Source organism: Panicum hallii, chromosome 2 (assembly GCF_002211085.1).
Source record: "Panicum hallii strain FIL2 chromosome 2, PHallii_v3.1, whole genome shotgun sequence".
Taxonomy (NCBI): Eukaryota; Viridiplantae; Streptophyta; class Magnoliopsida; order Poales; family Poaceae; genus Panicum; species Panicum hallii.
Genome location: NC_038043.1, coordinates 4,109,474 through 4,124,359, shown reverse-complemented (window position 1 = coordinate 4,124,359; position 14,886 = coordinate 4,109,474). Strand labels below are relative to the sequence as shown.

The 14,886-nt window shown below is 45.9% G+C and overlaps 2 protein-coding genes across 5 annotated transcripts; both read right to left on the bottom strand.

Moving 5' to 3' along the window:
• Nucleotides 1-1,270: 1,270 nt before the first annotated feature.
• On the bottom strand, nt 1,271-5,116 carry LOC112883204 (disease resistance protein RPM1-like). 2 transcript variants are annotated; one of them, XM_025948465.1, is made up of 2 exons: nt 5,002-5,116; nt 1,271-4,330 (listed from the first exon to the last, which is right to left on the bottom strand). In XM_025948465.1, exon 2 carries the CDS (start codon nt 4,249-4,251, stop codon nt 1,531-1,533), a length of 2,721 nt encoding a protein of 906 aa, XP_025804250.1. In that variant the 5' UTR covers nt 4,252-4,330; nt 5,002-5,116; the 3' UTR covers nt 1,271-1,530. The 2 variants fall into 2 exon arrangements, with proteins under 2 accessions (XP_025804250.1, XP_025804251.1); XM_025948466.1 differs by having other exon boundaries at nt 4,868-5,002.
• A 4,526-nt stretch (nt 5,117-9,642) lies between these two features.
• Nucleotides 9,643-13,908, bottom strand: LOC112882555 (chromatin remodeling protein SHL-like). Of its 3 annotated transcripts, none has more exons than XM_025947635.1 (5): nt 13,636-13,908; nt 12,527-12,875; nt 10,969-11,037; nt 10,216-10,351; nt 9,643-10,095 (listed from the first exon to the last, which is right to left on the bottom strand). In XM_025947635.1, exons 1-5 carry the CDS (start codon nt 13,706-13,708, stop codon nt 10,066-10,068), a joined length of 657 nt encoding a protein of 218 aa, XP_025803420.1. In that variant the 5' UTR covers nt 13,709-13,908; the 3' UTR covers nt 9,643-10,065. The 3 variants fall into 3 exon arrangements, with proteins under 3 accessions (XP_025803420.1, XP_025803421.1, XP_025803422.1); XM_025947636.1 differs by having other exon boundaries at nt 13,558-13,698; XM_025947637.1 differs by lacking the exon at nt 13,636-13,908 and adding an exon at nt 13,151-13,533.
• Between the last annotated feature and the right edge of the window lie 978 nt (nt 13,909-14,886).

Here is a 14,886-nt window from a genome sequence, read left to right as displayed (position 1 = left end):
TTCCTGACGCGTTGCCGTTCCTCGCAGCGGGGTTCCTCTTCGCGCCCGACGCGCTGCACCTCGGCGGCTCCGGCAACGGCAGCTCCGCTGCAGCGGCGGCCAAGAGGCTGGTCCACCTCCTCGCCTTTGCCACCGCATGCGGCGCCGGGCTCTGGACCACCTTCATCGGCGGCATTGTCATGTTCAAGTAAGCAAGCGACACCGCCGCTTCATTTGTCACGTTGGCCTTGATTCCACCGCTAGCTTCATTCGTGGAGGAAGCAGGGCGTCCCTCTAGCGGCAGGGCCTGTCGTCCTGCTGCCTCTGGCGTCGCCTGGACCCGCCGGAGCCTCGTCTCTGCCTCAGCCCCTCCGCCGCCAAGCGTCGAGACCCGACGAGGGGCCTGTTTGCAAATAATCGCAAATATTTACATATAAACCCCTCATTCGGATCGCGACTATTAATCGCGGTCCAATTTAGGGGGTTAATGTAAAATATAAGGGGTGGTTTTGTAAATGTTTGGATCGCGATTATTAGTCGCGATCCGATTTAGGGGGTTATCTGCAAACGCACCTCCGCAGCGGCGGCGGCGGTTTTGTGCCAACCGGCGACGTGCTCCCCCCGTCGACGACACGTCGTACACTATCTCCCTCTCCCGCGTCGGCTTCACCGTGCTCAAAGGCCCCGACTCCTCGCCACCGCCGCCCGCGAGCGCAGCGCCCGCATTGTCCCCAAATCAAACCAAATCACCTCGCATCGGCAGCGCGGCGGCGAGCGGGCCCAGGCGGCGTAGAAGCCTCGCCGCCGCTGCCGCGCGCCGCGCCATGCCGTCCTCCCCTTCCATCTCGGAGCTGCCACCCTGCTGGATGGAGAGGGAGGGGCGCGTGTGACTGCGGTGGAGTGCCCTCCCATGGGGTCTCGATCAGCGAAGAATTTGTGTAGTTCCTGCAGGATTGATTCTGTTTCGGCACTGAAAAAAAATCCAGCGAAATTCTCACAGATCATGTTATTTCTTTGCTATAAATCTATCAGCTTTACTGCACTGATCTATCAGCTTGGTGCCATTTTTTTAGAGAGAACTCATGGTTCCTTTGCTCGAGTTGCTCGTGCCATCTTAGGCAGACATGCTCTCGAAAAAGTTTATGCTATATTCGTTCAAAAAAAAAGTTTATGCTATAAATCTACCGAAACCAAGGCAAATTTATTTTGGAGTTTTTGTCGTACAACCGAATTTTTCTGAAAAGCAGGGCGTCAAGCGATAGCACTGTCATTTGAAGAACAGTTTTGCTTATTGAAGCATGAAACAGCACATACATTAGCTGGCACTTTGGAATGACAAGATACAACAGGTTACAGCAAGAAGTCTCATAAAATGAAACAAGAAAAAAAATCACACAACTATCAGGAATCGTGTACGGTATCAGCCGATGCGCGGATGCAACTACGCACTCAATATAATCACGATCTACTTTGAGTGGTACAAGACACATGATGCTTTACTATTTTACAAGACATATGATGTTTACACCAGAATAGCTTCTTGAATCTTGATCATGGATCTCCAATGTAGGGGATGTGTTCAACAATCCATCGATCGCGTCCTACTAACCTTCTTTTGAACTCATCAGGCATCATCGAGCCGATGCACAGCTGCTGGAGTGCTTTAAGGTGCACAAAGCCCTCAGGCACGGACGTCAAGCTTTTCAGGCCCCACAGCTCTAGCCGATGTAAGCTTCTTATGGCGCCGTCCTCAATGTCGACCTCCTTCAGCTCACCCATGGAGCTCAAGTACAAATGCTTGAGCATAGGGAACCACCCAGCACGAAATGTCAGTCTCGTACCATCGTAGCAGCGGTAAAGATTGAGGTGGCCTAGATTCTGAAACATGGCGGAGAGCAAAGAAAGTGGATCTTCACGGAGCCCAGAAAAGCAAAGCCTTAAACTTTTCACTTTGGGGAAGTGGCCAAATACAGGAGGAATTGCTCCTTTGTCCAGCTTGCCACTTAACATAAGCTTCTCCAGGTATGGTAAAGGTTTCAAGTCTGACATATCAAGAACATCTCTGTCACGGTCAGCTGCGATCACAGACAAGGAAGTCAAAGCTGTCATCCTGCTGACTGAGGTCCACAGATCTGTGTTGTAGGATTCTAGCACCTTCCTAATGCCAAGGCTTCTCATCCTAGTCAAGCATCCAAGATTTCTAACCATGCAGCTATTGGCCTCTATGTTCTTCAGAGCCTGCAGATGTTCCAGGCGACATATTTTGTTACTTGCTGAACTTCCAAACCTTCCAACATCTATAATTAGGTGCTGAAGCTTTGTTAACAGAGTCACGTCATTTGGCAACTCCATTACAGAACCCTTGAGATACAGAGTTTGCAGATTGCCAAGCTTCCCGATAGATCTTGGTATCTCCTTCAGTTTTGTGTATCCCAAGTCAAGGTAATGCAAGTTAAACAAATTAGAAAGGTTGTCTGGTATTTTCTGAATATGGCAGTGCCTAAGGGACAAGACCCTCAACAACCTAAAGTTTGGGTAACAGTCCTTGAACCAAGATGGCGAGACTTCCTCCACAAACACGATGACAGACCTGAGCTGTGCTGAATTTGTTACTGTTTGCGTTAAATTACCATCCTTCTGCAAGGAAAGTCGACGAGATCTGTCAGAATTGCAGTCTGAGTTAGGATGGTCCCACGTAGTAGCAAACTTTTCCTTCTTGGATATTGTTAGAGATAACTCCCTCACAAGGTCATGCATCTGGAACCTCTTTGGCCTTCCATATTCATTCTTGTCAACAACTTGAAGCAATGAACGATCAGCAAGCTCCTTCAGGTAACATGCAGCTACGTCTGACAATGTTGTCTCGGGTCCTCTATCCTCAATGAATCCTTCAGCAATCCAGAGTCTGATTAGCCGCTTCCGTTCTATATGATAGTCTTCAGGAAACATGCCACAGTAGAGAAAACAATTCTTCAGGTAACTAGGGAGATCATTGTAACTAAGGTTCAGAACGCTAGCAACCCAGCTCAGCTCTGGGTTATTACTCAGCTGCCACCTAAGTTGGCAATAGAACAACTCCCACCCATGCTCATCCATTTCTTTGTAGGATAGAAGACTCCCTAAAGCAACAAGAGCCAGTGGCAAACCTTGGCACTTATCCACAATTCTTTCTGAACAGGCCTTAAGATTGGGGGGGCAACTTCTGTCATCTAATCTTGCGAAGGCTTTTTGACAGAAAAGGGTCCACGCTTCCTCCTTTGGTAATAAACTAAGTTTCATTTCTCGGTTTCCATCCGCTAGGGATGCCACTGCTTGGATTCGAGTTGTGATAACTATTCGGCTCCCAATGTTATTCTTGACAAATGCACTATCTAGTAAAGGCCAAGAGTCCCTACTCCATACATCATCCAGCACAATTAAATATCTCCTGTCCTTCAGATATCTTTGAAGCAGTTCGACCAGATTCACGCAGTCCATGGTATCAATACCATCTGGAATATTCTCCTTCTTTGACATGAGTTGCAGTAGGATTCTTTTGAGGAGATCTTTGACCCTGTAACTTTGAGAGACAGATATCCATGCACGGCAGATAAACATTCTTTTAATTTCTTCTTTCTTGTAGATGCTACTAGCAATAGTTGTTTTACCCAGCCCTCCCATTCCATATACTGAGATTACAGTACGATCTTTCCTCACATCAGATAACCATTCTGTTAGGCGCTTCACCTCTTCTGCATTCCCTACAAAATCGTCATCATCATTCAAATACGAATGTTCAGACAGATGTTGCAGTCTACAAGAATAACTCGACGCATTATCTTTCCTACTATCTGTTGCTGATACATCAAACCTCTTTTTCATCTCTGTAATCTTTTGAAGACAATCCTCCACGAATTTAGCCTGTGCTGCAAGCTTGCGCCATTTTTTAACATCTGCTGCTTGGTTCAATGCTCTCTTTAGAAAACTGTCCGTTCCTTCCATTTGGCCAACAAGATAAATGAACTCATCAACAACGTCCTCGGCTTCATGGGCTGCTTGTCTGACCTGTTCCAGCCATGCCTCCAGTACCTTGTCAGTGGACCTGTGAACGTCTACTTGACTTATGAATGCTTGCATCATCAAGAAATCGCTATGGAGTAGCCTCATTGTGTTGGTAACTTCTTGTACGTCTGGTAGCTGCTTCTGTAGCTTAGAACCAATAATTTTCAATCCCTCTTCTCCAAGTGCAGAGGTAATCTTTTGGAGAACCACTATGACCAGAGCTTCTGCCATGTTCACCTTTTGATTCCAGAAACAGTTCCTACTTCCTAGTGATTCAACATTTGTGAGGTACTTTCTTGTGGGCTCAATCCTGCAGGTAGGGAAAAAAACCAGATACATGCATAAATGTAGTAGGAAAAAAGAATAACATCGCTGAATACAATGAAAACACCCGCACCATTATTTTCTAGCAAAATCCATAGCTTAACCCTTGAACTACTTTAAATTTTGCATTATCATATTAAAGATATATCTGACAATTTTTTTCTCCAATCTATTTCAGGCAGCCCCTATTGAGATTGAATCTAATGTATAATCAAAGTCAGATAAGTACAAGGAAACAGAACTACAGAAGATCAGGAGAGTAAATGTTTCACATTTATCAGCACACGAATATATCTTGGTCATGCTAGTTGCTATTCGAGTCTTCATACAGATGCATCTACTTATAGTGACTACACAAAAGTTATTTCATGTGGGATCTACTAGGCTCCAAGAATATTTGAGATTTAGCCAGATTCAGGCTAAATCCTAGGGATTTTGATCCCCAAAACTCCCAATCCAACAGTTTCTAACTAACTAGCAGCAATACGCAAGACCTAACTTTCTTTTTCAGGTGGACACGTACCCTCGAAATCTGACGCCTGTTTCTCCCAGAATGGCAGGGGAAACGAAGCAGAAGTTGAACAAGAGCAACCGGGAACAGGAATTTTTTGCCTTTTTGAAAGATCATCGGGGAACAAGAATGACGGGGGAACACACCTTTTCTCTGCAGGCTGCAGTTCGGTTGCTTGAACAGCTGCGCAAGCTCCGCAGCCACGGCGACTACGAAGTGGGAACTGAGGGGTCTTGTTGGAGAATGCGGCTGTAGACGTTAGCTCTGACTAAAGGCCCTGTTTGGGACAGCTGGAACTTGTTCAGAAGCCAGCTGGTAGCCAGCTGGCCAGAGAAGCAGCTGGTTGAAGAAGCAGCTGGTCAGAAGCTAGATGTTTGGCAGACTGCTTATTAAATGGGCTGAAATAAGTGGGAAATGACTGAAATACTCTCCCTATTGTCTGAATACATGGAAGCTAGATGTTTGGCAGACTGCTTATTAAATGGGCTGAAATAAGTGGGAAATGACTGAAATACTCTCCCTATTGTCTGAATACATGTATTTAGTATGTATAGATGTATATTTATGCATTTATAATAACAAACTAATAATAAAATAATTAACAACACAAATTAAATAAGCAGTGGCGCGGGGGCGGGGGGGGCGCGATGGCGCGGCGCGGCGCGGGGGGCCCGGCGCGGGGGAGCGGCGCGGCGCGGCGGGCCGGCGGCGCGGGGAGGCCCGGCGCGGGGGGAGGGGGCGGCGCGGGGAGGCCGGCCGGCGCGGGGGCGGCGCGGGGAGGCCCGGCGCGGGGAGGAGGGGCGGCTCGGGGAGGCCGGCCGGCGCGGGGGCGGCGCGGAGGAGGGGGCGGCGCGGGGAGGCCCAGCGCGGGGGGAGGGGGCGGCGCGGGGAGGCCCGGCGCGGGGGGAGGCCGGCCGGCGCGGGGAGTGCCGGCGCGGGGGGCGGCGCAAGGGAGGCCCGGCGCGGGGAGGAGGGGCGGCTCGGGGAGGCCGGCCGGCGCGGGGGGCGGCGCGGAGGAGGGGGCGGCGCGGGGAGGCCCAGCGCGGGGGGAGGGGGCGGCGCGGGGAGGCCTGGCGCGGGGAGGCCCGGCGCGGGGGAGGCCGGCCGGCGCGGGGAGTGCCGGCGCGGGGGGCGGCGCGGGGAGGCCCGGCGCGGGGAGGAGGGGGCGGCGCGGGGAGGCCCGGCGCGGGGAGGAGGGGGCGGCGCGGGGAGGCCCGGCGCGGGGGGAGGGGGCGGCGCGGGGAGGCCGGCCGGCGCGGGGGGAGGGGGCGGCGCGGGGAGGCCGGCCGGCGCGGGGGGCGGCGCGGGGAGGAGGGGGCGGCGCGGGGAGGCCGGCCGGCGCGGGGGAGGGGGCGGCGCGGGGAGGCCCAGCGCGGGGAAGACACGGGAGCTCGGGAGGATTGGAGAAGCTGGTCCGCTGCAGCTGCTGGAGGAAGCGCGTTTTGTGAGACCGTCCGCAAGCGCTGCTGGAGCAAGCTGGACTAGAAGCAGTGCGTTTGGCAGCCTTACCGCTTAAAATTGCTGTGAAGCTGGGCTAGAAGCGGTGCCAAACAGGCCCTTTAGGAGTTGGGAGCTTCTTCGTTGGGAAAACATTAAAAAAAGGAAAATCAGAAAATCCAAGAAAAAAACTTTGGCGTTTCACTAAAAAATGAGATACTGTGCATAATAACCTTTACAAATAAAATTTCAATTTTAGCTTGTAATGTTCTACTACCTTGTATCCTAAATGTAAGTCCATTCGGTTTTGTCATAAGACAATTTTGGTTTTGATCATCAACACCTAAAATCTCACATAAATTGAAACATACGTTTATGTTAATAAATTCATCTTGAAACACATTTCATAGTAATATATACTCACTATAATCATAAATATAACTCCATCTTGATTTGTCTTGAGTTAAACTTTTGCAATTTTTATCGCTAGTATCTCACATAATTGACAACACAGGATTAATGCTACTAGAGTCATTATGATTATGAGAAAAGCCTTCAGGACATATAACTCTTTCTTATACATATTATATATATATATATAGTTAGTCAAAGATATTGCATCAATATCATATCCATGTTCTGGTTGATGAAATTTTTTTTGTGTGTCATTTAGCTTACTGATAATTTTCTTTTCCACTTTTTTGCCAGCAAATACCAAGACGAAACATATCTACATGCCTACGTGCTCCTAACTCATTTCATTGATCATCATGGCTAGCCGGAGGAGACCAGTATGGATTTGTTGAGTACAAGACATTTGTGCCTTTCTTAATACTCATTCATTAGTCTAAAAGAATACTAACAGGGAAAAAAGAGGAAGAATATTTGCAACTTTGACTTCATGTTATTCAGACCAGTGGTCCTTCAGTGGCACCCGCCACCACTGCTATCAAGCCGCTATTTTGGACTCCTAGTCCTAGCATGGAACCACACTTCTTTCTACAACAAGCGATATGCCTAATCCCCTCGAAGTCGCAGCGATAAAGTGTGTTTGGTCTGTCATCAAGAGCCTGATTGGTTTGGTTTTAAAATTTACCTTGCCAAAGTTTTAGCAACTATAAATTTTAGCACTCATTTGGTTGGAATCTAGCCCAGCTCACAAAGTACTTGTCAAAATTTTGACAAAAAGTTCTTATCAATATTTTGACCTACCCTAATTTTGGCAAGATAAAGTTTAGAATCAAACTAACCAGGCTCCAAATCTGCCAAGGTATCGTCGTTAAAATTTGACACATTTGCCCACCAAGGCACCAATTTATTAAACCATGACCTTGTCAAACATTGACTCAAAATTTAATTAGAATTTCAAGTAGAGGCAACCCCTGCAAAGAACTACTCCCTCCGTCTCAAACTATCAGTCGTTTTAATTTTTCTAAATTTATATACTTTGCTATGCATCTAAATATAAATATATTTATAGATTAGAAAAGTCATAACAACTAATAATTAGGGACGGAGGGAGCAGTTGAAAAGACAATTGTTACCAAGGAAGAAATTTCGAGACCACGTTTGTCTAATGCACTAGGATTCAGGTGTCTTGAACTGACAATTTTTCTAGGTGATTAATATAAAATTTTGTAAATAAATACACTTGACAGAGTGATGTAGATTTTCTTCTCAAATACCGTTTTGTAAATAAATACACTTGACAGAGTGGTAGTGGACATGAGACGGCTGTCGGGGTAAGGAACCTGACAACCTGCGCGCGTGGAGAATGACACTAAGAGCATCTCCAATAGTGCCTAAAATGCATTACGAAAAATCAATTTTGGAACCTAACACAAAAACATTAGCTCCAACAGGTGCCAAAAACGGTGTCCAATATTCTTGCGCGCCCAATAGTAGCGGCCAACCGAGCCATTTTTACGCCGCTAGCTTGCGCTCCCAATTGGCCGATTCCGTCGGTTTTTCTCCCGTCTGCGACTCTGCTTGATGTCTTCCCTACACGCCATTTTCCCTTCTCCCCTTCCGTGCTCCTTCTGCAGGCACGCAAGGCTCTAGGGGCGACACCGGCAAAAGAGCCATCCGTACTCCACGGGCAATGCTGGCGTCGCGTTGCTCAGGCCGCCATGGCTTGCAGGTGGAGGACGACTGGTGCGGAAGAGAGATCGTCTTGACTTGCTCTTCGGCTGGCTGGCTGCCTGCTTTGCTCATGCAGAGAGAAGGGATAAAAGATGTGGCGCAGGGTGCTCGGTCTGGAAGATGCGGCTTGACTTCCGATCTAAAACCACAGATTGATTTGGTGTATAGAAGAATAGAGGGAGGGAGGAGCGCGAGCTGCTTTGGTTGGAAGTAATCCAAGACGAGGGAGATGGCGTGGGTGGTTTTTTAGTGCTTGGCTAGCTGCTTTGATTTGGAAGCAGTGCAAAGAGGAACAGAGATCGATGAGGAGCATGCATGCTGGGCTCTTGTATCTGTGGAGCTTGGATTAGAAAGGAAGAGGAGAGCTGTTAGCTGCCGATTGGGTGCTTCGATTGAGAGAAAGAAGTACGGTGATATTTGGCCAAACTCGGAGGACAGAAAGATGGAACTGTTGCTGATTTGCTTGATGAAAAACAAAGAACAGAGGAGAGAGAACAGCACCGTGCTAGGAATAGAGAGGGGGAAAGGCGAGGGAGAGTCATAAGAAAAATATAAATGATGGGCCCACGGATGGATGATGTGGCAGCAACTAAATTTTTTTTAGGAACTGTTAGTGGATGAGTTATTTTTTTCTTCCAATAGTTTTTGGCAAGATTCCAAAATCAGCATTTTAGGACTCTAATTTTTAGCCAATTCTTAGGCACTCTTGAAGATACTCTAAGAGCGAAGTATATGATCAATAGATGACGTCCATTTCCGATCGTTTGGCTGAAGATGTTAGGCAGTGTTTGGATCCAAAGTGTAAAAAGGCAAAAATTTTGCCATTTGCCAAAAGTGGTAAAAGTTTTGCTATTAGGGGTGTTTGGATCCAAATGGCAAAAGTTTTGACAAAAGCTCATGTAAACCTCTTTTCTTCTTTTTGCCATAGGGTGTTTAGGTCCAAATGGAAAAAAAAGAGCAAATTTTTTGCTGTTTCCTTTTGCTATCTATTTTTGCTGTTTCCTTTTTGCCATATGGTGTTTGGGTCCAAATGAAAAAAAAAGAGTAAATTTTTAGCTATTTACCCTTTTCGCAAAGGATCCAAACAGGCCCTTAAAATGAAGAAATCAGGCACATGGGGCAACCCCTTCCTTATTACTGTTCCTCCAACAGAATTTTACGCAAAACATGCAACCAGACAACGGACCAGGTGGTTCCCAATTCCACAATTCCAAGCAACAATTTTGCAGGTACCACACCGAGATGCTTTGCATTACATGGAGAATTTCAGAGTTCACATGACGGTACGAAGTTTTCCCAAGAACGAACACGATGACTGGCCAGGCCCAGCTGTGTGGCAGTATTATTGCTGGATGATGCAGGAGTCCTAAAATGCCCAGAGAAGTTTGATCACCTGATGCTGGCATTGTATAACTGCCATACATACCCTACACATACTCTGATAGTCCGACGCTATGCAAATCCTAGTATGCTCTCTAATACAACAATCTGATCAGGTTGCAAGCTACTATGTACAGCGTGTGCCTGACATTTGGGGGACCCCGGAGCCACAAACTGCGACAACAAATAGCATTACAGACCTCAGATGGCTTTTGTACAACCGCGCAGAATTTTCATAGACAGCAGGGCCATCACCTTCTCCGTCTTTTTGACTCCACTGGCTGAAGAGATCATTTCAAGTTATATATTATTCAACAAATTCCCATTTGCATTGTAACTTTAAAATAACAAAAACAAATTTGCATCAATGATAAGCAGCAATCCCATCACAAAACGTTTACCTTTTCTTCTGACTGCGCTGTAGCTTCATGGGAATTCTCTGCCATCTTCCCGTTTTCGGCCGTACAAGTCTGGCAGAAAAAATGTTCAAGTTTCTTTGCTTCTTTGATAGTCATCCCAATGCAAGCAGGGTGAAACCTGGAAAATAGAAGTAACAGTTACAGCACGTGTACTTATATAGCACAAAGTGCTGGTTAACTCGCGCGCGCGCGCAGACAGATATGTGAATGGATCGGTGTCCAGAAAAAGTTTTAAGTTGACCTTAAGTCTTAATGGGGACAATTTCTACTGAGATATGCATGTGAAACGCATGAAAGCAAAAATGACAACCTGCCTAAGAATTTGAGAACAGAACTCAGTATAGGTGAATAGCGCACTTCATTTTAGCAATGAACATGTCATTTTTATTTTGTTTTGTCATACTTGATCCTCAGTGGAGGAAGTGCAGCGATTATCATATTGCATTATATTACAAACCATACAAAAGTACCAAAGCAAAGTAACTCAGTTTTGGCCAATTTGGTACAGTTCAGGTTAGTTACTTTTGCATTACCCAATGGTTTCCTACCAGCAAATTCGTATCTTTTACCTAATCGCAAACATATAAACCAAATCTACCTATTCACAGACCAACAAAACAATCTGTTGACATTAAAAATGCACCAGAAGAAAATAAGTATTATCATGTTGTATCAACAAAACTTTTACCAAGACTGAGAAACCAGTTTCTGTTTGATCTTCATCAATATACTCACCAATCAGAACATTCCTCGCATTGGATCATAAGATCATCAGGGTTGTATGGCATCTCACACTTGCAAAACCTGGCACATGTGTTACAAAAGCGATGAGAGACAAACAAAAATTATCATTCAGATTCAAGAACTATGCATAAATCAGACCTGCAAATAGGTAAGGTAGCCTAAGGCTAGCAATAACAGGGATTTTTTTATAATAACAATGGGAGTAAAATAAATGTTGTTAGTTCATCTATGACTTCCAAAATCATCACAATATCAGATATGTTGTACTGTCGTCAGCTCGAACCCAAGAAGCAGCCAGAATAAGAGGGAAAGGCAGACAAGTAGCAGCCCACATTCCATACACAGAGTAGCACAGGAGGAAGATTGGGAGGAGTCATTAAGTTTTGAGTTTGGTTAGCACTAGTAATAGGGCTGAAGTTGAATCTGACCTTGACGCCTAGGCAACACCTTAAGAACCTTGAGGTGGAGGATCACAAGAGAGTCCAGGAGGAACTCAGTTCAGCTAGGAATAATAGGACCGGAGTTGATGAGCTTAGGTTAATAGTAGCTGCAGGTAATTAGGAAATAGAGTCACAGGAGAATTAGGAAACTGGGTCCTGTTACGAAAAGTTGAGGATCTGCATCCACAATTCAAGGAGGCCATGTGTCTATTTCAAAACCAAGCAAGAAATATCCTCGCTTCTAACTGTGATCCCCAAACTCTAATTTCTCTATCTACCCCATTACCCCCTTGTAATTGTCGGTAGCTAACTCCATGGGTCACCTTCGTAATCAAACAAAGAGGATGATTTAATGTAACAACATACTGCAGGGGCATTGTTTGGAATATCGCTTCCACAAGGAACAAGGAACCAATACCCAATAGAAGGCCTAAACAAACATTTTTCTAAACAGCATGAACCTTTCTGTGCCTCTTTTATTTTCCTCAATGGTAATGGTAACCAATACCAGTTACTGGAGAAGATGATTGGATTTCCATCATTCCATGTCATTTGCATATTAGATATTGATAGCACCTCTTTAAGAAAAACATGGAAATGAATAAATCCTATTCAGTACATGCAGGTGCATGCCAATGCAAGATCATATATGAACTTTATCAAAATTATGGCCTTAAACAGAAAACAACTACCCCTTCTAAAAGAAAAGCATGTGTGGAATCCCTGGAGCAACTTGTGAAAATCATCTACAAAGGACATGATACCAAAATAAGGACAAGTATCATCTACACTGCAATTCAAGATACTCATGATTTTGACCCTATGACCCTATCCACACAATACAAGGGAAAAATACACATATGGTTTATAAATGTTTCTACTACTAGTAATTTTATAACTGATATAACTCCAATACCAATAAGCAAACCAATAGAGGAGAGTGTAGGGTGAAATGCTACTTTGGAAAACTAAAGCTAACTATCTGAAGCATAATCTATTTCAGACTAGAGGCAGTAAGAGAAAAACACTTGCAAATTTAATATAGAACTTGCAACAGCTTGCAAATTTAAAATGATGTAATCGCAAAAAAAATTTAACTGAATTCTTACACAGCAATCCGGTCGGGCACGAAGCTGCCTGTAGCTGATTTATACTCAAAGCGGCAAAAGAAATCCTCAGCGTTGACAGAATCAAGCTTTGTATAAGTACGGAAGCTGTGGACATTGCACTTCCCCTCAATCGTGTCAGCGCTTTGTACATCATAGTGATCAGAAAGGAAGACCTCCTTGGAACCGTGAAAAGGCCGCCTCCCACCGATGGACTCCTCAGGCCTATAATACCATCGCACCCGTACTCTCACATTTGTGCCACGAGATCCTGCTGCCTCAATTGCCTCGACTCTTGCCACATAGGGTGGCTTTGATGTATCATATGCTCTCATTAGCACACAATCGCCAGCTGGAAGAAACTAGAGAATCAATCAAATGCAAAAGGAGCGTTGTTCATCAAAGCAATGAGAAATATTAACATAAACAAAACTACTCCTACTGTTCTAATGCAGCATGATCGAACTACTGTAGCAAAAACAGTGTTCATGTGCCGGATTTCAAGCTGTAATGCGAATGCTGAGGCAAGAAGATACTAGTGAGCTGGGGATAATCTAATCCAAGAGCACTTAAGTCATAAAAGAAAGTGTATCAACCACCCTAAGTAAAAATAGAGCTTGTTCTTACACACATGCCAAGGCGCAATAGGCACATCCACAAATACTGAATCCGGAACTTTCCAACAAACTTAATTCGCCGCTAACAGAAGAATTGCAAAAGGAAGTTTGCAGCGACCAGAGCAGAGCTCTGTTAAACTGGCACTGTGATGCTAATCCCCCTCGAAGAATGCGCCTTCACGGTGCCAATTGATCTCAAACCACAATTAGGAATCGAGTTCTGCGCAGTGACCAGAGCACCGAACAACCGAAATAACCACGGTAGAAGCACAACCGCGTAAATACCATTCCCAACCCGAAACATAGCGATCGAAATGGCCCGATTGACAGGACCATTTCCGGCGCCATCAATCCACCCCGAGGCAAACACCCCGCGAGTCCCAGGGCCCGGAAATCGAGTCCCCCCACCCCGCATACCTCGCGAACAAGCCTCGCCACCAGAAATCTCCAAAAAAACCCCGCGAATTCCGGATCAGAAGAAGGGGAGGGCCTCACGCTTGATGACTTTGTCGGATCCCTTGATGGTGTAGGACTCGAGGATCCGCTTGGGCGGCCGCGACTTCGCCATGGGCGCGCGGCGGCGGCGGCGGCGGCGGCGAGGTGGGGACCGGGGCGGCGCGGCGCTAGGGTTTGGAAGGAGACCGCGAGAAGCCGGTGGATTTTTTTTTTTTATTTCTCTCGATCTCTCCCTGTTCTCCTTTCCCCCTTTCCGTTCGAAACGCGGAGGCGCTCGCGGCTTGCTGTTTCTTTTTTTACCGCCGCCCCCGCCGCGCGCTTTTCGCGTGCGCGGCTTTGATGGGAGCAGTAAAAGTTGGCGAGCTGGCGCGGTGAATGAGGGGCGGGGCCGGATGGGCCGTCGGATGGAATGAGGGGGTGGATCTCGGCCGTCCGTCGGGCGTGGAGGCGACTGGGCTTCTGGATGGTTCGGAACGGGGCTGGAAGTGGGTGATTCTGCCCCGTACGGACGGTGGGGGCGGAGCGAGGGATAGGAGGACAGTTGGGCACTCGAGTGCCTGCCATTCAATGAGTGGGCAGCACACTGGCACCTGGCACTTTCAAATGTGGCGCTTTAATGATAGAATCTCGTGCAAAAAAAATCCTTGAACGCGAATTTAAGGATGCTAATTGTAAAATGAACATTATAATCAGAGAGTTTGATTTATTCAAATCAAAGTATGCCCTGCATCGATGGATTACTAATAACAATATTTATGCAAGTTAAACATAGTGTGACACGGATGCTCGTATTTTAAAATTGGTTCTCATGATGGAATCTATACATTCAGGTTGAAGCCATGGACTTAGTTTCGATTCTCTTTTTTTATTTATTTTAAAAATAAGGGATGCTATTTTTCTACTGCTAAGTGGCCTATATAAAGATTTGTCGGTCCATCTTTTCAAGGTGTTTATAGAAGTACGTGGTGCGTGCGTGTATATATGTGAGGATTTATATTTATATATATTTTAGAATGGCTCTTATAGTGGTAGGCAACATGTGACTGACAACAAGGTGTGTTGTGATGACTTCTCATCTCCAAATGCTTACCTAATATATCGGAAGTGGTCACATGAACAAAGTGTGCATGTATGTATGTATGTCTGCGCAGCGGCGGACGCAGGAACAAAATTGAGGGGTGCTAGTGGACAAAAATTAAGTTCATTTAAAATGGTATATATAGTGGCAAACAATGGAAAAACACAATATACCTATGTTTCACTAAGTTGCTATCATTAAGTAGTAGTAAT

Bases quoted from the DNA above. Each gene is read 5' to 3' on its own strand.
- LOC112883204 (XM_025948465.1), bottom strand. From the start codon at position 4,251: ATGGCAGAAGCTCTGGTCATAGTGGTTCTCCAAAAGATTACCTCTGCA.
- LOC112882555 (XM_025947635.1), bottom strand. From the start codon at position 13,708: ATGGCGAAGTCGCGGCCGCCCAAGCGGATCCTCGAGTCCTACACCATC. The intron at 12,876-13,635 runs GTGAGGCCCTCC...AGTTTCTTCCAG, and splicing joins ATCCGACAAAGTCATCAAGC to CTGGCGATTGTGTGCTAATG. The intron at 10,096-10,215 runs GTAAACGTTTTG...TGATCTCTTCAG, and splicing joins CAGCGCAGTCAGAAGAAAAG to CCAGTGGAGTCAAAAAGACG.